At 40.2% G+C, this 21,812-nt stretch overlaps 4 protein-coding genes across 4 annotated transcripts; all 4 read right to left on the bottom strand.

Moving 5' to 3' along the window:
• Window positions 1–271: 271 nt before the first annotated feature.
• Window positions 272–4,109, bottom strand: plpbp (pyridoxal phosphate binding protein). Its single transcript, XM_076277194.1, has 8 exons — window positions 4,003–4,109; window positions 3,085–3,192; window positions 2,936–2,971; window positions 2,386–2,461; window positions 2,081–2,221; window positions 1,807–1,949; window positions 989–1,087; window positions 272–593 (listed from the first exon to the last, which is right to left on the bottom strand). The coding sequence occupies exons 1-8, from the start codon at window positions 4,090–4,092 to the stop codon at window positions 444–446; spliced, it is 843 nt and encodes a 280-aa protein (XP_076133309.1). The 5' UTR covers window positions 4,093–4,109; the 3' UTR covers window positions 272–443.
• Window positions 4,110–6,266: 2,157 nt separating this feature from the next.
• Window positions 6,267–8,904, bottom strand: snrpg (small nuclear ribonucleoprotein polypeptide G). Its single transcript, XM_076277032.1, has 4 exons — window positions 8,797–8,904; window positions 8,426–8,448; window positions 7,957–8,081; window positions 6,267–6,511 (listed from the first exon to the last, which is right to left on the bottom strand). The coding sequence occupies exons 1-4, from the start codon at window positions 8,826–8,828 to the stop codon at window positions 6,461–6,463; spliced, it is 231 nt and encodes a 76-aa protein (XP_076133147.1). The 5' UTR covers window positions 8,829–8,904; the 3' UTR covers window positions 6,267–6,460.
• Window positions 8,905–9,854: 950 nt separating this feature from the next.
• Window positions 9,855–12,716, bottom strand: LOC143115134 (uncharacterized). The gene is made up of 2 exons (XM_076277031.1): window positions 12,525–12,716; window positions 9,855–11,879 (listed from the first exon to the last, which is right to left on the bottom strand). The coding sequence occupies exon 2, from the start codon at window positions 11,817–11,819 to the stop codon at window positions 10,305–10,307; it is 1,515 nt and encodes a 504-aa protein (XP_076133146.1). The 5' UTR covers window positions 11,820–11,879; window positions 12,525–12,716; the 3' UTR covers window positions 9,855–10,304.
• Window positions 12,717–12,955: 239 nt separating this feature from the next.
• Window positions 12,956–21,426, bottom strand: mylk2 (myosin light chain kinase 2). Its single transcript, XM_076277028.1, has 18 exons — window positions 21,249–21,426; window positions 20,807–20,904; window positions 20,593–20,683; window positions 20,159–20,441; window positions 19,835–20,071; window positions 19,617–19,727; window positions 18,595–18,800; window positions 18,324–18,447; window positions 17,962–18,146; window positions 17,432–17,537; window positions 16,432–16,525; window positions 16,147–16,256; window positions 15,902–16,043; window positions 15,721–15,791; window positions 15,110–15,238; window positions 14,643–14,795; window positions 14,380–14,512; window positions 12,956–13,384 (listed from the first exon to the last, which is right to left on the bottom strand). The coding sequence occupies exons 1-18, from the start codon at window positions 21,382–21,384 to the stop codon at window positions 13,304–13,306; spliced, it is 2,490 nt and encodes an 829-aa protein (XP_076133143.1). The 5' UTR covers window positions 21,385–21,426; the 3' UTR covers window positions 12,956–13,303.
• Window positions 21,427–21,812: the final 386 nt, after the last annotated feature.

Below are 21,812 nucleotides of genomic sequence, written 5' to 3'. Positions count from 1 at the left end.
GACAGGATGCTTCAGAAGTTACCACCACCTGATATACTAGAGTGAATCCATATGTATTTTAAAAAGTCATTTCGAACAGAAACAGAAACTGATTAACACCTACATACGGTAACAGTAAGGATGTTAGAATTTCAACTATTACTGGCACAAAAGGGAAATTATTCAGAGGCAATTATGTTGTTATATACAATGTATGGGGCATCATTTTTTGAAGAATGCAACCTTCCCGTGGACCTCAGATGTTGCTGAGGTTTTTGAACAAATAAACTGGTTAAGTTGAAGGTTTAAGCTTTATTTGTTTTAAAGTTCAAAAATGGATTGTATAGTGAAATATAAATCAATTTTAAGACACAAGATGGGTGCATTTTGTTGGTGGTGGTTGTCTTTGTTTTTGATGAGTTTCAGTCTGTGTGTAAGTGTGTGTTGGGCTCTTTATGGCATGATCATTGCTCTGTCACTGTCAGGTGCTCCAACTTCTTGGCAGCTTCTTCTGTCACAGCCTTTGTCCTCTTCTCTGGACTTGGAGTGTTAGGGTATTCTCGATTACCGAAAATAATACTACCCACACGCACATTTGTGGAGCCCACTTCAATCTGTGAAACCAAAAGTGTTTCACCATAATTACTTAGCAATATGTAGTCAAAGAGGGAGGTAATTAGTGGATGATTAAATAATTTGATGAGAGCATAATTTATGAGGGGTGAACCATAGCCAGAAATATACTGCTCAAAAAAATTAAGGGAACACTTCAATTATACACTGGATCGGTACTCTGACACTGTTTGGTTCTGAGCACAAGTAAAACTTTTGAGGTGTTTTTGCAACAACTGTCAGACATTCTGTGAATGTAGTTTGAGAATGGAGAAAAGGGTGGAAGGTTTCAAAAAATGTTTTTTTAACAATTGTGGAAAACTGTAAGTGTTCCCTTAATTTTTTTTGAGCAGTGTAGATTGTCCAATGTAGATAGGATTTCAAATGTTGAACTCACCGCATGTTCGAAATCAGTTGACATGCCCATACTAAGCTCTATTTCCTCAACTGGCATCTGAAGATTCTCACATATTTGCTGTCGACATTTCAGCAGCATCTACAGGTAAATAACAACTGCAAAATTTAATCCTGCGGGTGTCAATAGAATTCAATTCAAATATCAATACCTCTCAAACAAAACCATATGTTACCCAATCTGACAAAATGTTGGAAGTTGCACATTCTAATTTTGAGATACAGGCCGATTACTTCAAAAAACATTTTTATTTTTGGAGTGATATGAAAGACGAGGCAGAGTTTCATAGTTAAGATAAGATTGTAAAGTTACAAAAAATAATATTCAAGTAGGCTTATAACTTGCAAATCCTACCTGTAACCTGTATCTTCAAACACGATTTCCTCAGTTTTTCAATTGGAAAAAGATGACGGGAGGCCATAATTCAAAATGCTGTATCTTCACAACTATCCAAGACATGCTTTTAACCAGGATATCTCTCTTTTATATATATATATATATGGTTTTTTTTGCCTTTCATTGGACAGGGCAGTGGAGAGTGACAGGAAGCAAGTGGGAGAGAGAGATGGGGTGGGATCGGGAAATGAGCACTCGGACCCGTATCCGGTACAAGCGCTGTAGCCTGCTGCACCACAGCGCTCCCCTAACCAGGATATCATTTTAAAGCTTATCGTGTCCTCCGTCCATTGATAATAAAATCTCAATTTAGAAATGTGGGTCACTGTGACTCATTTTGCCAGATCGGGTCACATATGATCTCAATTTGACTTGTGTGTTATGTGGAATGTGGAAAACTATACCTGAAAGTCTGGATTGGGGCCTTCGCTTAGGTCATACCCATATCTCCCAATTGTCATAAGTCCAGCGAAGTGGAGGGTGGGACAGTTGGAAACAATATGTTTGACTGTATTCACTGTATCTGCAGGTGGTAGCCCATGTTTGCCTACATGAAGATTACGAAAGTACAGCATTTGTATAACATGTATATTTCAATGAACATACACAATAAATCAAAAGAACTACAAAGCATCACATTACATTTAAATGAATGGCTAACAAGCAACAATGACTTACTATCTTCACCACTGGTATTAATCTGGACCAAGATCTTTAACCTCTGAGTGTTCGCTGCCCGTATCCTTTGCCAGGAACTGTTAACTTTGTCTGCTAACTTCGCAGAGTCTACCGTCTCCACCATAAAAAGATTAGGGACACCTAAAGATACAATAAGTTTAAGTAAGAGAAATGCAGTGATCTAATTTGCTGTCATGAGTATAATGTGACCCCCCCATGCACACTTACACATCAGCCCAGGATCCTGGTGCATTTAGAAGCAGTAAGATAACAGAGGTCATGTAATACATGAGAATATTCAGTACCTAAAAGTTTGTTGACATTATTCTTCTGTAAGTGACCAATGAAATGCCACTTAATTTCCGGGCAAGATGACAAAATCTGAAACAGATAAACACATATATTTCCCTCATATATGCTATCTGATCAACAAAGGGCCAGGGTTTACCCAACCAGTTCTCAACAACAACAACAACAACAACAACAACAACAAAAACAATATAACTATTATAAATCAATAAATCACTTGGCTAGATTAGATTTAGAATGGATTAAATAATTTCTCAGATTTTTATCCAAATGTGTAGCTTAGGTATGGCTGAGAATGCTGGAAGCATATCAACTACTTTGAGCAAAAGCTGTTATGCATGCTTGTTTTCATACCTTACAAACCACAGTCATACCTTACAAACTTATGATCTCTATTTTTCCCAAACTGCATGTATTTAGATTGTGTGTAAAGATAACTCTCTGGACTAACCCACTGATAAGCAGACAGAAGAACACATAAATCCAATTCATAGCCAAGAGTTGTTCCCTTAATTAGTTTTAGATCACCTTTACAAAACACCTTACCTGGGGATGAGAAGCTTTGTCCACAAGTTCATTTACCTAACAAACAAAGTCAAGACTGTTAAAAAATAATCTTTACGTAAACTGATCGTTTAGACATCAGGCTTTGTTTCACAAAAATAAACACAAAGGCAGTCAAGGACTTCACTTACATAATTTTCTCCAAAGTTCCGCTGGCCCTGTTGGTAAGCCTGTACCACCATCTCAGGTGGTTTTGTCTTGCTTACAGCAACAAGACGTGGTGGCACACATGGCAGTGTCTGTAATATGATATGAATTTTACATATTTTTTTGAATACTCTGGATTTGGCTTCAATGCCTTGCCTCCACACCACCCAGCAGAGGTTTCAGTGCTAACAGTGACCTGTTCCGTCAGTTAGAACGTTAATAAAATCGAGGGATTACACAGACTTTTATTATGAAACATCTGGGTTTATGAGTGTTGCATTTATTTTTAGATTAGCTTCAGTGGAAAGTGCTGATTTGAGATTATTCTGAAAACCAAATTAATCCAGCCTTTGGGGGGACAGTAATCGCAAATGTCACGACATTACTGTGACTCACACACACACAATATGGCTCGTGACTGGTGTACCAGTGCCACACTGCTAGCTAGCATACGTCTTTATCGTAACTTCGGATATAATTTCATATGATCCCCATTTCTAGAGACCCCCACCCCCATAACAGAAACGAAAAAGCCAGCTAACGTTACATGGCATTGCCATGGTAAAATGGCTAGCGAAGCGAACTAGCCTAGGGCATTTCGATAGTAGCACTATCAGCAGAAGCAGCAGCAAGTGTTCCCTCACGTCAGACGTGATAACAACATGAACATGCAACATGATTTAGAGATATATTGTTAACACTCAAATGTGTTCAGTGGTAATTATTTTACTATTGCAGAAATGGCTATAATTCTTGTCAGTAACTGAGCAAAGGTTGCCTTACGTAATCGTTAGGTAAAGCCCACACAGCTCAAAAATGGTGCAATTAATATCGTTGGACCATTCGCAAGAACAATACTCTGCCAATCTCACTTCTAATATCGCTAATTTTACGGAACTAACCTTCGGGCGACGGGCAGCCGCCTGGTTTACCCTGTCCACAACGGACTGCACCGCCTTTGCAACCTCCTCCGACATTACTACTTTCCACATAGCCTCAGTACATCTACATCGACCAATAACAAACACAGGTCGTTGACGCAGCGCGGACTATGTGGATCCGGTCAATTCTATCACAATAAAAGTGTGCGGCTTGAATTTTGTAACCTATATACTCAACTTTTCCATTGAATGTTTTCAATGGTCTGCCAGAGGTGGTGTTAACCCAGGGGTGGGCAAACTTTTTGGCTCAAGGGCCACATTGGGTTTTGAAAATTGGCCGGCGGGCCACACAACCCCCCCCTCCCCCCGACGACACACGCCTAAAAAAATACATTTTTTATAGCCTATAATTTAGTATGAAAAGTATTTGTTTTAAAATAGTGCTAATTTGTTTTAAAAATACTGCTAATTTTATGCTGTTAAACAAATGTATAAATTGTACACTATCGCTTTAAGACAGTCGCTTTAATTCACGTTTATTTCTCAATGATCTTCTGCCTGCTCCACTATGGCTAGTGCTGTACCTACGGCTGGGCCCTCTCACAGTTTTTAAATGGTCAGTAGTGGGAACTACTGTTGCCTTCATGATTTCCTTTTAAAACTTTCTTATAAGGAGGAGATATCAATTATCAACAATCACAAGCCAGCTGGAACCTGCGGCTCTCTCTCCCTCTCGTGAGTGCAGACGCTTTCCCAATTAAATGGATTGCATATGTTCACGTTAGATCTGCTGCAAAGGAGATAACTAAGAGTTAAATTAGTTTAACATGATGTTATCTCTATTTAACATGATGTTTTGACATTGACATTGTAAACGTTATCTAAGGAGAGTGAAAAGCAGTTTGCAGTAAAGCTTTAAAAAAGATCTGAAAATACCTGTACAGGAAAGCTTTTAGTTAACTCGTCTTATCCTGTAGACTACTTTTTCAGATTATTCTACATCTGCTGCTATTGGAGGGCGCAGCCAGCCAGAAGCAGATGGGCTCCCCCTATTAAGTCAGGTTCTGCTCAAGGTTTCTTCCTGGAATATGGGAGTTTTTCCTTGCCACAGTTGCCATATGGCGTGCTTGTGGGGGGTAAGAGGGTTAAGGCTGCCAGTCTTATGACATGTCATTTTCTATATTTTTGATATGTTGCTGAGTGGATCATAAACGGCCCCAGCAATGAAGAAATGTGATTGATAATGACTGACTGACTATTATTTTGTTACATGCTTCAAATGTAAAGCACTTTGAGCTGCATTCTGTGTATGAAAGGTGCTATACAAATAAAGCTTATTATTATTATTATTATTATTATTATTATTAACCAACGTCTATCGCAGGAAAAAAATAGCGAGCAGCCTGATAACTAGCCTAAATGAAATGCTCGGCGGGCCGGATGAAAGTGCTTGGCGGGCCGGATCCGGCCCGCGGGCCGTAGTTTGCCCATCCCTGTGTTAACCCCTTCCGACCCGATTTTTCCCCCCTGTTGAGCAAAATATATATACAGCTGCTGTGCATACATTAAGCAACTCAGACTAAAAAGAGGATTTTTCTTTTTCTTTGTGAATGAATCATGTATCGTAAATAAATAAATGGTATTCCTTAAAATACAGGGGGCATAAGTAAGAACACCCCTGTGTGAACGTTTTTATTTTTTATAAATGCCAGTTATTTCATGGATCAAGCCTAGGCCTACTATGCATCCTGATAAAGTTCCCTTGATGGTCTCGAATGAGATCCTTTGAGAAGACGAAAGAAGCATCTGGGGTCGCAAAACATTCAGACTTCGTCCCTGCGAATTTAACAGGTGCGAAAATTCAAGATCCCCATGTTATTCTCTCATAGGAAAAATCGCGATATACCGGATCTCAAAGATGGCAGCTTTTTTAGTAGGCGGACTTCAGGGGTTGGTCTGAAAGTTAAGTGAATTTTGACACAACGTGTGCAAATAACTTAGTCTATATACCTTATGTCTTAGAAAAAACTTTGTCTTTCATAGACAGGACATTCAGAAAGAGCCTAAAGAAATGTGGATCAATGTGGCATTTCCAAAAGAAATGCTAATGGCCTATATAGGCTACTCTTTCTGGTTATGCCTAGATTATTTCAATTAGTGATATGCATCACAGCAGATGCACTCTTTAAACTTGGTTCTGATATCTAACCAGTCAGGATAGAGTTGCAGAGGTAGACAATGCATTGTCCTCTGGTTCCTGACATGTTGAAACACTTAGCCACATGATAGATCAAAAAGACATTTTATTTTTCTCTCATTCAAACATAAACTTACAAAAACACCATTTCCATTCTGATTCCCAGAGTTACTGTTCATAACACTTGACTAACAAATATCAACAAAAAATAACTGAACAATACAGAAAAAAAAAGTTCTCCATGGTTCTTCGTCATGCACAGATGCAAGGTCCCAAAATGTATCATACTCTTTCCAGCGCCTCCAACATAATAATGCTGTTTCCTCTGATCACCTGTTGGGTGAAAGAAAAGGATTGACTGTTCAGAACAAGATCCAAACCTCTATATACATGAACAAAAACATTAAGCTCATATGCTTCTGAGAGGGTATGAGTGTGAAAATGGCTTGAGGCACCATAAAATATGGTTGATTAGCATTGTGCAAACAAAGACCATCAATGAGACATTATTAGATAGGCAATTATTACTCCTAGGACATATTGCCCATCAATGCATGTACACTGAAGTTTCTTAAACTTAAAATTAATTGCTATAAGAACTACAGTCTGTTGCATATTACAGTGACAGCTACAAGAACTACAGTCTGTTGTATATTACAGCAACGATAAATTCTGATTTGCTCAGGACCACGGTTGTCAAACTGGGGTACGCGTACCCGCAGGGGTACGTGGACTGATTTCAGGGGGTACAAGAAAAAATATCTAAGTCATATGCCTTTTCAAATGTTTTCTCTATTCCACGTTGGTAACTTAACTTCCACATTTGCACTGCACATTAAAAACGTATTTTCTCCGCATTAACAAAATATTCGAGAGTGGAGACAGAGAGGGTAAAACAGAGTTTCTCAAACTGTGGGCCGTGGAGACATGCCAGGTGGGGCGCGAACTGACGTGAAAAACAGGAGTTTTTTTAATTTATTTTTTTATCTGTAGCCTAGGCCCAGGTAGCACCCGATGCGCAATGGATGCACTGTGTTATTCATAGGGAAGCGCTCGTGTCAAGGCAGCTTAGTTAGTCCCGACCTGAATGAGATTTTGAACGAGGTTGTGAGAGTGGTGAATTTCATCAAGACCCGGCCCTTAAAAGCGTGTGTCTTCTCCGCACTTTGAGAGGAGATGGGAGCTGACCAAAAGGCTGTACTGTTTCACAGCGAGGCAAGGCTTTCCCGAGGTAAAGTGCTGTTGCGTGTTTGAGCTCCGAATCGCCTCTTCTTTGAGGAAGAGCGCATGTTTGAATCTGCAAGCACGTTCACTAATGAACATTTCTTGTCGAAGCTGGCCTATTTTAGCGATATATTTGGATATGTGTGTGTGAGATTAGGTGCAGATCTATTTAAAATCATTATATTCAGCACATTTGTAGGCCTATCATATGTTTATGATCCTATTCACTATTCGACAAAATTGATAAAAATAAATATTAATAAAACAATAAAAAAAACAATTAACAATTGGTGGTGTTGGGGGTACTCCGGAAGATCATAATGTCTCAGGGGGTACATGCCTGTTAATTTTGCATTGCGTTTCTGGTTAGACGCAAACTGCATTTCGTTGTCTTTGTACTTGTAATCTGCACATGACAATAAAGTTAATCTAATCTAGACACAGACCAAGTCTGTATTAGTGTTGGTGACTTGCTTAAATAAAAATCTAAATCTAGTGCCTTTCTCAAGTTACATTTGACTTCACATTTGTTTGACTTTATAACCTATACGCACCACCATGCCAATGTTGTTCTGTTGTCCCCCTGGTGCCATTTCCAAGCTATCGTCCACCACCAAGTTCATGAATGGGTCAAATCCACGCAATATGCCCTGAACATGGCGTCCTCCATTCAGCTTTACTATAAAAAGAAAGGACATCATCCATGCCGTAAGGAATTGAGACAATAAAAAGAGAAGATGGCACTGCATATAATGGCAGGCAAACCATCAAGGAAACTAGACATTTGAAAGTGAAGGGTTAGCTAACATTGTGTAGCAGGTAAGTTTGGTGAGCTAGGATGTAACTACAGAGTTATACATTAACAAAATTAACATGAACATGTCCTGCTCTATTGAATGTGAGTAATACATTAAAGAACGTAATTAAAGTTATATGTAGGCATCCACAACATCCTGAACCAAAGTATATGCCAAAACAAACTGAAAGGAAACAATGCTGAAAATTGTATGCAAAGTAACTCACGTGAAAGCTTCTTGTCCATGAATCTAAAAGGATAAAATGGAGTTTAGTTAATTTCAGCCTAGCACACGTACCATTTTCTAGATAAAAACATCGTATTTAACCTGCTGACTTAAATGGACTACAAGTTACTCAGATACTACTAGTATCTGGCCATAAATTTGTGGTACGTCCAACGACACAGGGGCAGGTTATGATGATTTTGTGTTAAACACATGAATTAACGTTAGCAGGCTAGAAAATTAGCATTTGAAAAATGTTGCCATTACCGGTAACCTAAGATAGCTACACAAATAGCAAACGCAAAAAAATTAGCAAAAAATGTACATATGGCATAAGGTGAACGTGCTTGCTGAAAACAGAGAGAAACTTACTTTTTCAACTCGGGTGGATGTGCTTTACTCATTTTCACGTTGTCTTCTCAACCTCGAAACGCTCACAAATCGTAATCCCACGCCAGTAGTGGTATCCGGTCTACCTTTCCCCACTTCCGGAGCTTTGAAAGAGCGGGTAAGGGTATTTGTGTCCTATTATTTATACTGCCACCTGCAGTGCTGGTATGGAAATCCTGATGCTTGGGGGAAACACACAGTAGATATATACTGACAGTATATATCTATGGGGCAAACAAGCACCACGGCACCACCCCACTTCAGCCCTACTGTAGCTGCATTCCTATCAGAAGACCACTTGAACAAACTGCAAAAAATCAAGCATATTACAGTGGCAAGACAACATCTTTCCAGACACTTGATTAGTAATGGTGTCACCAGATCATATATGATTTATTTAAGCTGATGAATACTGAAATCATTCTGCTGAAGGGGTACACTCACAAACAAAACATTAATTTTACAGACAATGATGAACATACAAGTGCTTTCAATGCTGAGACTGAATATCCCTGAATATAACAAATCACTTTTGGTTTAGGGTAATGTGGGGACACACAGCAGCAATGATTGTGCAGTTTCGAAGCCAAATTATTCAATAAGGTTACTTTAAAGAATAACTTATTTTTCTACTATCCAAGCAGAATTCTTACAAGAATCAATGTCAGTGCTGGACCTCTGTATTTTTCTACTATCCAAGCAGAATTCTTACAAGAATCAATGTCAGTGCTGGACCTCTGCATGAACATTTTGAAAAGTACATTTTGTCAAGTATAATAGTTTGTCACAAACTGATTCAAGAAAAGATAGAAAAAGTAACCATCTATAAACCAAAGGATGAAAAGAACTTTCATCTTATAAGCATTATTTTTGAGACTTACCATGTTAGACATTCAATACCACCACAAAGGTTTTTATGTTATCCTTGCATGAAATCTTCACACAGCACAGCTTGATGCCTTATTATGTTAAGTAGAACCTTGCATAATGCACACATAAAGCAAATAATTCCAAAGCAAACATATCCAAAATACAAAAAATGTCTGATATTTCATTTTAATGTCCTGCCATTTTGTTTTTACCTGTACCATCTTTTTGTACAATTCTGAATGAAAAACAATCACAGTGTCAATTATACTTGATGCAGTATATTTTACATCACCCCAATATCTCATCATTAAAATAAATTTAAGCACAGTTTGGTTCAATGTAAGGCTCAGGTGTAAGTCTTTAAAAAAAATATAGACCCTAATAGAAAATGTAAACTGAGGGAGGAGGAAAAATAATCAGTTACACAACACAAATACTTTTCCACAAACCTGAAAAAGTCTGCCAACCCTCATTGCTGGTGATAGCGGTCGTCATAGAGTCATCATATCAATCTAGAGTCATCAATAACTCACTTCATCTCTATTCGTGTATTCAGTTCCATCACCATGACCTAGTCCAGGAATGGCACAGAGGGTGGCTTCACAAAAGCATTAAAGAACTTAGTCATCACCATCACATCCTTCCTCGTCATTGTCACTGGGGAGATGCATCTGGCAATGCTGCAAGAAGCTGCTCAGTGTGGAGAAAGCCTGTCTGCATGGCACACAATGATATAATAGTTCAGGCAGAGTGGCTCTTCCTTCAACAGGGGTCATTTCTTCCTTGCAAACACTGCAATTCTTGGTTATTTCTGCCGGCTGATGAACCTCTTGGTGCTTGCAGAGGTCAGCTGGGGAGCTGAAAACCTCAAGACAAGATGGGCATGGGAACTCGCCCTCCTCCTCATGGCTCTCTCGCTTTCGCCTTTGTTTTTTTGTGTCTGCTTTCGCTGTGGAGCTGCACTTAGTCTTTTTGGCTTTCTGGGTGGGATTCTTTTCAGCTGCCTTTGTTTCCTTGGTGATCTTTGATGGCTTCACTCCTTGCGCAACCTTTCGCATCTGATTCTGCTGCTGGGCACTGTGGGTGCGGAGATGAGCCCAGCGCGTCAGGTGATGGAGGAACACTTTGCCACAGACGAGGCATGGGTATGTTTCGCCTTTCTTCCTCTGCCTGGTGCTCTTAGCTGATGGCCTGTGCTCGCGCCAGGGTCTCTTCTCTCGCCGGTGCACCTCTTTCCTGTGCTGGTGCAGCATGGAGGTCTGGGAGAACACCCGGTCACAGGAGCGGCAGGGGAACTGCTGGCCCTTCTTCTGGCTCGCATTGCTTTTCTTTGCAGAGTCTGGTGCACTTTTACATTCTGATTCCGCCGTTTTCTCCAACGTTTTGCCATTCATTTTCCCTGCAGATTTCTGTGGAAGTTTAGTTGAATTCTTTGCCCACTGGCTTGGATGCCAGACCCGTTGATGGTTAGCCAGTCCTGCAGGTGAGCGGAAAACCCTTCTACAAAGCAGGCATGCTCCTGGCCCGGGGGGTGATGGGGGAAGAGAAGCATATGAGGGCGTTGGTGTGGGAACAGGGGTATAAGATGGCACAGTAGAAGATTTGAGAGCTTTGGGACTAAGTGGAGCTGGCTGACATCCACCTGCCTGCTGGTGGTACAGCAACTCCTGTTTGTGGCTGAAAGCACGACCGCAGGGAGCACATGCATAGGGGCTGTTGTCATGGTGATGGCGGTAGAGGTGGGACTGCTCCTGTGGGCCCTTGGGGTCTGCCAGCTCAGAGGAGCATGCGGAACAAGGGGCACCGCGCTGGGCTTTTCCATGGCACAGCTGGCAGACTGGGCCTGAGCTGAGGCACTTGTGCAACTGGAGAGTAGAAAGGAGCGCAAACTCTTGGCCACACGCCTTGCAGCGGTGAGGCTTCCGCAAGACATGGAGTTTCTGTTGGTGACGAACAAGTCCTGCCAAATCTGGGAAATCCTGGTGGCACTCTTCACAAGTGGATACACCTGACTGGTGAGACTTTTGGTTGCGACCATCTTGCTTTTGCTCTGACTGAGCCATCAGTTCAGCCAACTTAGAAAAAGCATCTCCTGCATCTTTCCCTGCACCCCGGTTGTGTGAGGCCACATCCATCCTTGATCAACAAAATGCATCTGGTGATTTTAGGAGGATAAAGACGCTGCTCAAGCAATGCTGCAAGAAAAATAACATGTCACTAACTGATCAGTCATTAACAATACCTGAAGCACAGTTAATAAATAAATGCTTTGTAACCCCAAAAGTATGGTGATTTAGAGGTAGAATCTATCCTCTGCGGCAACGTTATCCTTATCCATTTGGAAAGTAATCTTTGCGTTGGTTTATGTTGACGATGTTAGGGTATGTAACCAAACGCATTAGAAACAACGAATACAACTGAACAGAATTTACTCTTAACACTAACATTAGGCTATTTTAGTAATTTCCTTAGTGCTAGGCCTTTCACAAAACGCTACATCATTATTTGAGAGGCGCTGTAAATACTCATGGCAAAGACATCGGGTATATTTGAACGGGATTGAGTGAATAAGGAAACAAGCATGAACCTCATTGGCCTTGGGAAGTGCCCAAACTACAATCGCAGTTGGTGCAAGGGACGCTGTGCGACTATGCACGTAGTTTGGTTTGGGAGCCTTGAGAAAAGTATTATAGAAGAGGAAGAGGCTACTGTCAATATTACATTTTAACATAATGTTAGGCTACTTGTAGCAACAAGTAGCTAACAAGATAACATTAGCCAGCCAGCTAGCTAGCTATTATGCTAACCTGTGAACTACAAACACGCGGAGCACAACTCACCAATGGAAGAAGACACTTCTGAACCAGAGGTGCACGAATTTCAGACAGAACCATGAAACTGACCACTGCGTAGTGGGCGCACGTTGACGGAAACCAATTCAGAACTTTGCGGCTCTGAATGGTTCGATGTGTGTGTGTATGCTGCCTGTAGCACTTTGGTTTCAGTTTCATGAGGCTGATTCGCCTGCATGTAGATCTATCGGATCTAAACAGCAAGTTCTAGCAGCCACTAAGAACTACATTAACCACAATGCCTCTGTCTGGCTGCTTGGAACTTTAAAGGAATATGTTTCTCAAAACAAATGCTTAACAATAATGTATTTCTGGAACTATCTATTAGATCAACGTATTTTTTTAGGTTACTCCTCAGACATAATGCGTTCAATTTTATTTGACCATGTCTTAAAATTGGGCTACATAAAGAACATACGTTCAGACAAATAAGCTGTTTATTCATTAAATTACTTGATTGACAACAATACCTAAAAACTAATAATAATAAAACCTTGAAGAAATAATAATTAATAAAAAATATCACAGATTAATCTTACATTTAATGTAAAGAGAAACAGTGCAAATAGTTTTTTTGCCTATTGATATTGGAGACCATTTCGGCTATTAACTGGCCCTAAACAGAAAACAAGTGTTACATAAAAAATAATGACACATTGTCAAATTTGCCAAAGACTGAGGATGAAATGTAATTTTCGTCTAAACTGACATCTAAAATGACAAAACATGCAGACATTTTTACTGCACGCCTTTATAAAATGGTGAAATCAGATTCCAAGGGATGTAAGAGAGCCTGAACTGGCAATCTTCTTAAACCTGTTGGCTGCAACAACAGCAATGTAGTTTTTCTGTGGAAGAAAACATACAGACATTATGCATTCATATAAAAGTATAAATGTGATTTAATCTTATATTTAAGTGTATGAGACATTCTACCAGAAACATACATTTCCTGTCCTGGAATCGTTTCAATTAATTAAACTTTTATAATCCAAAAAATTTGTAAACTTACTGACAGATGGTTGAATTCTAGGAGTTGTTGGGCTCTAAGATTTTTTAAAAATTATTATTATTAAAAACACTTTTGAAAATTACAAATCCTGAAAAATGAGGCATCCCCAGCCAAACCCGAGCTACATCTTTCACAGTTTTGTTGTGATAAAGACTGATGCTTTGAAAAAAGAAAAAACTTTAAAAACAATATTTTTAAGATGAAAAACATGAAATTAAACATAAATTCTAGAAATGAGTGGAGATTTACAACTGACTCCCAAGTTTTCGTCATGCCCCATCACGTTTAAATAAAATACTACATAAAAATTGTACAATACGCTTTTAAAGTTATGACTCAAAGGCTGTGACATTTGACCAAGGTGATGCTGAAATTGATCAATGGTCAGTCCTCCCAACAAAATTATTTGATTTTAAACAGTTTTTTGCGTGCTTTTTCCCCCTCAGGGGAACGATCTTAAGGGTCTGGCCCCGAATGGAATTGTTGTATATCTGAAATGGAATTGTTGCATTTCAGTATGTCTGAAAAGGTTACTGAAATCCCTGCTAAACCGTTAAAATAATGTTCACAAGCAGACAAACGACCATTAAATTGACTGACCGTCAGGTCCTGTCACGTCAGGCCTATTAGTTATTTTCAAAAATGCATCTAAAAATGCATATATTCAAAATTAGAAACATCCTGAGATGGCACAATGTTCTTCACAGTTTAATATTACCTCCATATGACTCAATGTTCAGATTCAAGAATAATATATTTTTTAAATTATTTTTTTAAGTGAAAATGTAAGGTTCTGGTAGGATGTCCCGTATGTGTATGGCAGCACAAGACCTTCCACATCCTTCTGGCCATGTATTTCTTCAATGAAACCTGTGACTTCAGAACAATATTGCTGTACTTTGCTTTCTCTGAAATGTTGTTGAGCCATGGGTGTTTGAGACACTGGGCAGCACTAAATCGTCCACTGTAGACAAGGAACAAAAAGCTTGCATTTTTTCAGTTAAGTAAACACTCAATACTCATTTATTCATTTTTAATGAATAACACCAACATATGGTCCATACATTCCACAGCATCTCCAACAAAAAAATCACCTTTTTTCTTTGATGAGCAGGTTGGATATGAAGTCTTTTGCTTCTGCAGAGATGTGCTCAAACGCATCCTCATCAAAGTACCAGTTGACCATGACAACATTGTTGAGAGTCTGTGTGTCATCATCACCCAAGAATGGGGACAGGCCACTGAGACTATTGAGAGGAAAAAGGTAAAGCAAAGATGGCCAGGATTGTAAAAACAAACTAATTTTCAAAAAGGTTGTGATGCTGGGTAAAATGCAAATAACATAGTGCAATAATCAGACTGCACATTTTGAAACCGATAAATCATGCTATTTTATATTGAAAAAAATACGTTTATATAGCAGAAGGCACTCCAAGCAGGACTATGAAAAATATTAAGTTTTTAAACTATGTGTAACGTGAAATACGTTGAAATAAAATGCATTAACTGACGACCATAATCAAAACCAAACTGTCTTGCATATCCCAAAAATGTGACTCACAGCATATAGGTAATAACCCCTAGAGACCACATGTCTGTGGGGAAGGAGACAAAGTCAAAGTTCACAATCTCTGGGGCCAGAAATTCTGGTGTCCCAAATGATACACGAAGCTTCTCCCTGGGCTTGTATCTAGGACAAAAGGGGAAGACACAAAGGAGACCACAGACTGCCATTTTACTATGGAGCAGTAAACATAACCTCTGATACTACTTCAAACCCATTGCAATATATTCTGAAGAGTTTCAGTGATGTAAGAAAGCTTTATTAGGGAGAAAAAGTGTTTCCTAATTGCTGGAAGTAAACCTCATTTTCTTAAAAATCCATTAGTTAGCACCATACAATAGTAGTATTATCTGGTTGCTAGTTGGAGAAGCAAACCAAGAAATGCCTTTTATAGATTCCTTTCATTCTAATGGTAGGCCATGTTCCCAAGGCCCACTAATGTTGTGGTAAATGACGAGATTGTATTAATTCTTCACCTACAGAGATGTGCTTTTATGCCTGGCAGCACAAACTTAGAGGCGAGTAAATTCATACTGTATTCACCACGTTAACTCATTAAGATATGTTGAGGAGGAGGTGATAGAGGCACAAACTCATTCAAGACATACCTCCTGGCCAGCCCAAAGTCAATGATCTTCACTTGATGACCTGTGTGATTCACACAGAGGATGTTCTCAGGCTGTGAGTATCAGAAAGAAAGATTCCATCAATCAGTATTTAGACAATGACACAAAGCATTGAGAAAGACAATGTAATGTAATAATATAATATTAGTATAAGACATCTCACCTTCAGGTCAAGGTGGAGAACATACATCTGGTGCATGTATTGGACACCTTCGCAGATTTGTTTCACAAACACCATTGCATCCACCTCTGTCAGCGGTGAACTCTCATCCACAATTCTCTCAAACAGCTCCCCACCCTCAACACTGGGAGATAATCACAACTGTCAGTGCCATTGGTTATGATGAACTAAAAAAGAATAAAAAGAGCTATTATGACGGTAAAAGTATAGTGAAAGGTTTTACTCACTACTCAATAATGAGGATGGCCTGGTTTTTAACCTCAAAAGCTGCATACAACTGTAGGATGTTTGCATGATTTAACTGGTTCATCACTTGTATCTCATTCATAGTCAATTCCTGCCAAACAGACAGGACACTATTAAGTCATCTCGACTCAAGTTAACAGAATTCATTTTACAAGTGCAAGACGATTCAAATCCAAGACAACCCCCCCCCCCCCCCCCCCCAATGTAATTGACACCAACTGGTAATGCACTTCTTGAGCAGTGTGTTCAGTGTTAGGTTGATATACCTTTTCTTTAGCAGTTCGTGTGCTGATGATCTTGGCTGCTAGCCTCAGGCCAGTGGTAATTTCAGTACATTTATGCACTTTGCCAAAACGTCCACTGTAACGACACAGTGCATTTTTACAATGACCAGTTCAGATTTATTCATAAGAGTATGGCTAATAACAAGGCCACCATGTATGCTACATATGCAAAGTCACACAATACACACTACCTTTCTACACACAACTCTAACTTTCCTTGTCATGAAATGTATTGTAAATCTTCTGGCTTTGAGTTAAAGATGTATTTTGGCATAGATTATGTAACCTGCATTTCAGCAGAATGTCAGCAGGTGGCAGATTGTTCACTGCTACACCGCTATTCTGTAGAGTAGAGAATTTAAAGTGAGTAAAAAGTGTTCCAACAGGTTGTTGGAACCACTAGAACAGCCATTATTTGAAGCGCATATTTCCAGGACACGAAGTTGAACTGAAGTTTAGCTGGTATGCTATGTGTTCACCAAAACCAATATGCTAGGGGAAAGGACCGAAAGGACCTGCCAAAACGCAGGTTGTCTTACAAGGGAGAATTTATGTCTTGTAGGGCTGCCTAGGTTGACCTAAACACAGTGTTATTTTTTCATGACATTTCATTCAAATGCAGTAACACCTTGTTTCATTTTTCTGATTACTGTTAGTATAACCTGCTGAATGATAACTCTATCAATAGAGAGAAATATGTTTCCAAGTGCACTGATGAAAGCATATTCATGCAAGTTTTCAAGTGTGTACACACATTCATTTACCTCACTTAAAACCATTGACTAAAGCAACTAGTTCACTATAACGTTACCAGATTTGTGAGCAACAAGCAAGGGATGGTCCACTAAGCTCTCTGGAACTAAATGGAACTATTTTGGAACTATTTGGAACTAAATGCCTAAAGCCATTGTAAGGCTCTGGGCATTGTGTGCCCAATAAGAATATGCACAGGATATTTAGAAAAAGGGAGTATTAAACTCACCCGCCCAGAACCTCTTTGGTGTGCACAGTGAAGAGATCGTATGGAGGACTGGGGTTCAAAGCAACACACCGGTGGGAGAAGGGGGCAGGCTGAGGAGCAACATCATCTTAATGGCAAAAGGGAGACAAAACTGATTTAATGGCCCAGAATTGAGCCAATACCGACATATTGGTCCATAATGTGGTGATAAGTCTTGCTTACAAGACCCTTCAAAACTACAACTGGCCTATAATGACCATCGGCATAACATCACGCCCGTGATTATATTTATACTTAAAATACATTCCTTGTTGGGCAATGAAGGAACAGGTGCTGGTGAAGGGCAGGGGTTGCAGGCAACAAAGGGAAAAAGGATTAAAGCGCTCCAGATACTTCACACCAGGTCAAACCAAACTCGCGCTGCCTCAGCCTGTCACTCCACATTAATCAGCATTATAACCACTCACACAGGCCATCCACAGCCAGCCTCTGACTTACACTCACCACTGCAATCAGCATTACTTGCATAGCTTACTCAAATGTACACTTACCAACGACTTTCAGTGCTGTTTTGGGGGGGTCTTTTGTTGTGGTGGTCTTTTCGTCCACAGCTGGAACCACTCTGATCTGTATGTCACTGGCTGGGACTTTATCAGCAGGAGCTAAGACAGGAGCTGTTGCTGGGATCTTCGGCAGCAGTGGCACCGGGTCAGTGTTTGGTTGCAAACTCTGTAATCTAAAATCAGTGCAAAATTGTATATAAAACAAACACATTCAATCTGTAAACTCATTACATTTTTTTTAATGTTTTGAGACAAATTCAAAATGTTCATCTTCTGCCTCTGAAACAACAGCTTGTAAACTTATGAGAATCACCATGGGCCTCTGTTTGGATATTTCCAAACTTTCTAACCTCTGCAAGGATTCTGGACAGCTTTGGACATGTCTGAGGGACAGCACATCTGCCATGAATGACGGAACAGCCAGTTGTGTCTTCTTAGGAGGGGCAAGACTCAACAGAGATGCTGCTGCATTTTCTGTCATTATAACCAAGACAATGAAATAAATATCATTTATAAAACACCACCTCTTCTAATATACTGAAGTCACAATCTGTCATGTACAAGAGACATTCACTGACAAAGATAAAGGAATTAACATGATGTGCATATGTTACAATTTACCAGCTTCTTTTGGGAATGTTGGGGGTGTAGGGGGTGATTTGACAGAGACTGTCGGTTGGGCAGGGCTAGATTGGATCTGTTTGTCCATACTGGAGTCCTTATCAGGTGGCGCTGCAGCCGGTTCCTCAGTGCAGGGATCTGTTGTCTTCACCAGAGGAGGTGTGCATTTAGAAGCAGGCTCTGGTGCTGGCTTTGAATTCTGCAGTCTGTTGTGAAATAGAAAAGACCATGAATGACAAAGTTGTCTCAATTGAAATACAACAAAAGGTCAATGCCAAGTGACCGTCTTAACCAAATCAACATCAAAAGTTACAGTTTGAAATTAAATCAATTTCTTGAAATTATACCCCACACTTCCCAGAACTCCAACCACAAATCCTCTCCATAGTAGCATGGATGTTTCATGATTATTTGAGCTTAGTTAATTTTAATCAGCGACTGACATTGTTTTGGTCTCAAACTAAAAATGACACTCCCCAAATGGACTATAGGTTGTTGTTAGACCGGAGTTTCCATTTAAGCGCAAAGAGTACTGTTATTGTGCAGCAAACACAATATGGAGGGTTCATTCATTTAAAGAGTGCAGAATGTATTTGCTTGTTTGTTGCATACTGGCTGCAATGTCTGCAGTCTTCTTTTGAACGGAAGACACTTAGAGGCAAACAAGTTGTTGTATTTCGCAAGAAGCAGTCAGGTTAGTGTATCTCGACCCTTTGACAACAGGCTTAACCTGATTTAAGACCTTAGAATCAGGAAGCAAGAGATCAAATACAGGGAATAAAGCAAAAATGCAGACTTTTTTGCATTTTTTCTTTTCTATAGGCCAAAGTGAACAAGCCACAACCTGGGCTCTTTGGGGGTGCTGTGTGTGTGTGAGGGGGGGGGGGGGGGGGGGGACTACTTGTGACGTAATATCTGATGGTTACTGATTCATACATTTCATGTTTATGTCTTATATTCATCCCCTGTATCATTCACCCTCAGACACAATGCACTTGCACACAGCACGAAGAGCACCTAACCTCTGGCCCAGTTCATTCTTGGCTGAAGCAGTCCCTGGCCCGTCCCCCACACTACCCGTCCGCGGCTGGGGTGAGAGAGCCATGGGGGGAAGCCCCGGCTTGGGCTCATACCTGCATCACACAGGGTGGTGAATCAAACAGTAAACATGCATTTATATTCAAACTCGTAGTAAACTGCTGAAATTGTGCCTTTTGCGCCTAATGAGTGAAAAACTGACCCGCTCTGAGAGTCTGAAGTGTTTTGCTCTTTGGAACCAGGGCTGCCCACGGGTGGTGAAACACTGGCCACAACTGTCTTTGATGCAGGTGTTACCTTTATTACTTTTCCCTCTGACATTGCATTCTTTGACACGGTGCTAGCCTTCACAGATGAGGAGGTGGCAGGAGCCATCACACTACCCGTCTGTGGCTGGGGTGAGAGGGCCATGGTGGAAAGTCCTGGTTTCGGCTCATACCTGCATCACACAGGGTGGTGAATCAAACGGTAAACATGCATTTATATTCAAATTTTGCCTTTTGCGCCTAATAAGTGAAAAACTGACCCGCTCTGAGAGTCTGAAGTGTTTTGCTCTTTAGAACCAGGGCTGCCCATGGGTGGTGAAACACTGGCCACAACTGTCTTTGATGCAGGTGTTACCTTTATTACTTTTCCCTCTGATATTGCATTCTTTGACACTGTGTTAGCCTTCACAGATGAGGAGATGGCAGGCACATTTTGCTTTACAGAGATACTTTTAACATCACTTTGATCTGGTGACTGATGTCCTCTCTCCTGTTTTGTCTTGGGCACTGCAGCCGCTTTTGTTTCCTTATGACCACTTGTGTCTGCAAGGAAGAGAGAAAGAATCCATAGGACATAATGATCCTTATCATTTTTTCCCTTTTAAAATGTATTATTATTACATTATTGCTTATGGTTGTTGCATTCCGGAAGGTTCCCACTGAGGAATCAACAGTTAAAACTGTTTAAAAGCACCTGTGAGGCTGTTAGAATCAACATTCCTATGAAGGCCCGTCAGGACTCTCTGCTCATGTCTGTTCGCTTCAAGCTGTACATAAACTTCATCCTGAAATAGATTATCCACATGGTAATCAGTAAATCATTAGTCACTGGCTAAATTTGGCAGCTACATGGTCATAAAACAATTTCAGACAAAAACAGACAAATAAAATCACTGGTTTCCACTCACCGCAAGCATCCTCATAGGAAGGGACTTTCTCCTTTGCTGTATCCCCATCGGTACAGATACATTTTCAGCAATAGTGTGCAAGCCCCTCTCTTCCAGGCCTTTAATTTGACATGAATTAAAATGGTCTATTTGTACATAACTGCTAGTGTAATAATGACAATATTATACAATATCCACCACAAGATATCCAAGGCAGAACTAATTGGTTTACACATCCAGCTCACAGAATTATCACCCAACAGCATTAATTCAACCTGTACTGCTTAAAATAAATGTCATATTATGCTTTGCACCATTGCTTGTCAGATTTCCTAATGATTTTGTCACACTTAATTCTTAGCCCTCCGTGTTTAGAGTGGGTTTTTGTTATGATTGAGCTGATTGTCATGCTGTCTTGATACAGAATGCAACTCAGTTTGTACTGCATATTTAACATCCTCACCTCGCATCAGAGTTTCCAAGGTCCTCTGAATATCCAGAACATTCTTCTGGAGTGAGTCTAGTACTTTGGCTTGAGTAGAGAGCATGCTGGTCATGGCTTCTTGCTGGTTTGTGTGTTTGCTGCATGTCCTACACATGATACAGTCCCTGCTAGGCTGAGGCAATGGCACAGTGGGTTTAGCCTCGAAATTATCCAGCCTAGCCTTCAGGTTTGCCAGAATAGCCGGCGGGGTGGCTGGACACTGCCCTGGACCCGTGGCTCCAGTACTTACAGTCCGCCATGGATATGTGGGAGTAGCAGGCCGCTTCTTATCCATTTAGTCGGTTTAAGCCTGTTGGGAGGGTTAATTTTCTGCTTGTAAATCAAAGTCAGACCAGCATAAACCGACGTACAATGCACTTTGCACAAAATGTCAGCAAGAAATATCATGCAAGTGAATTCAGTCCTGCTATCTAAAGACAACCATTGAACGTTTGGATTCAGCAATCATTTCTGGTGTTATCCATACCAGATACTGGTGAGCAGTCAGAGGAAAAGATCAACCTTTTCTTCATAGCAAAGGCC

Source organism: Alosa pseudoharengus, unplaced genomic scaffold (assembly GCF_046254945.1).
Source record: "Alosa pseudoharengus isolate Yale_2024_CS ecotype anadromous, Long Island Sound unplaced genomic scaffold, YU_APseudo_1.1 YU_APseudo_1.1_scf_9, whole genome shotgun sequence".
NCBI classification, from domain to species: domain Eukaryota; kingdom Metazoa; phylum Chordata; class Actinopteri; order Clupeiformes; family Clupeidae; genus Alosa; species Alosa pseudoharengus.
This window is presented reverse-complemented; position numbering and strand designations above follow the sequence as displayed.

Coding starts and splice junctions, on each gene's coding strand:
- plpbp (XM_076277194.1), bottom strand. CDS start 4,092: ATGTGGAAAGTAGTAATGTCGGAGGAGGTTGCAAAGGCGGTGCAGTCC. Junction 1,950..2,080: donor TAATACCAGTGGTGAAGATA/GTAAGTCATTGT, acceptor ATCTTCATGTAG/GCAAACATGGGCTACCACCT. Junction 1,088..1,806: donor GCCCCAATCCAGACTTTCAG/GTATAGTTTTCC, acceptor ATTTACCTGTAG/ATGCTGCTGAAATGTCGACA.
- snrpg (XM_076277032.1), bottom strand. CDS start 8,828: ATGAGTAAAGCACATCCACCCGAGTTGAAAAA. Junction 8,449..8,796: donor CATCCACCCGAGTTGAAAAA/GTAAGTTTCTCT, acceptor TTATCCTTTTAG/ATTCATGGACAAGAAGCTTT. Junction 8,082..8,425: donor CATGGACAAGAAGCTTTCAC/GTGAGTTACTTT, acceptor TTCTTTTTATAG/TAAAGCTGAATGGAGGACGC.
- LOC143115134 (XM_076277031.1), bottom strand. CDS start 11,819: ATGGATGTGGCCTCACACAACCGGGGTGCAGGGAAAGATGCAGGAGAT.
- mylk2 (XM_076277028.1), bottom strand. CDS start 21,384: ATGTGTAGGACATGCAGCAAACACACAAACCAGCAAGAAGCCATGACC. Junction 18,147..18,323: donor TGTCCAGAATCCTTGCAGAG/GTTAGAAAGTTT, acceptor CACTGATTTTAG/ATTACAGAGTTTGCAACCAA. Junction 17,538..17,961: donor AACAGCACTGAAAGTCGTTG/GTAAGTGTACAT, acceptor TTTGCCATTAAG/ATGATGTTGCTCCTCAGCCT.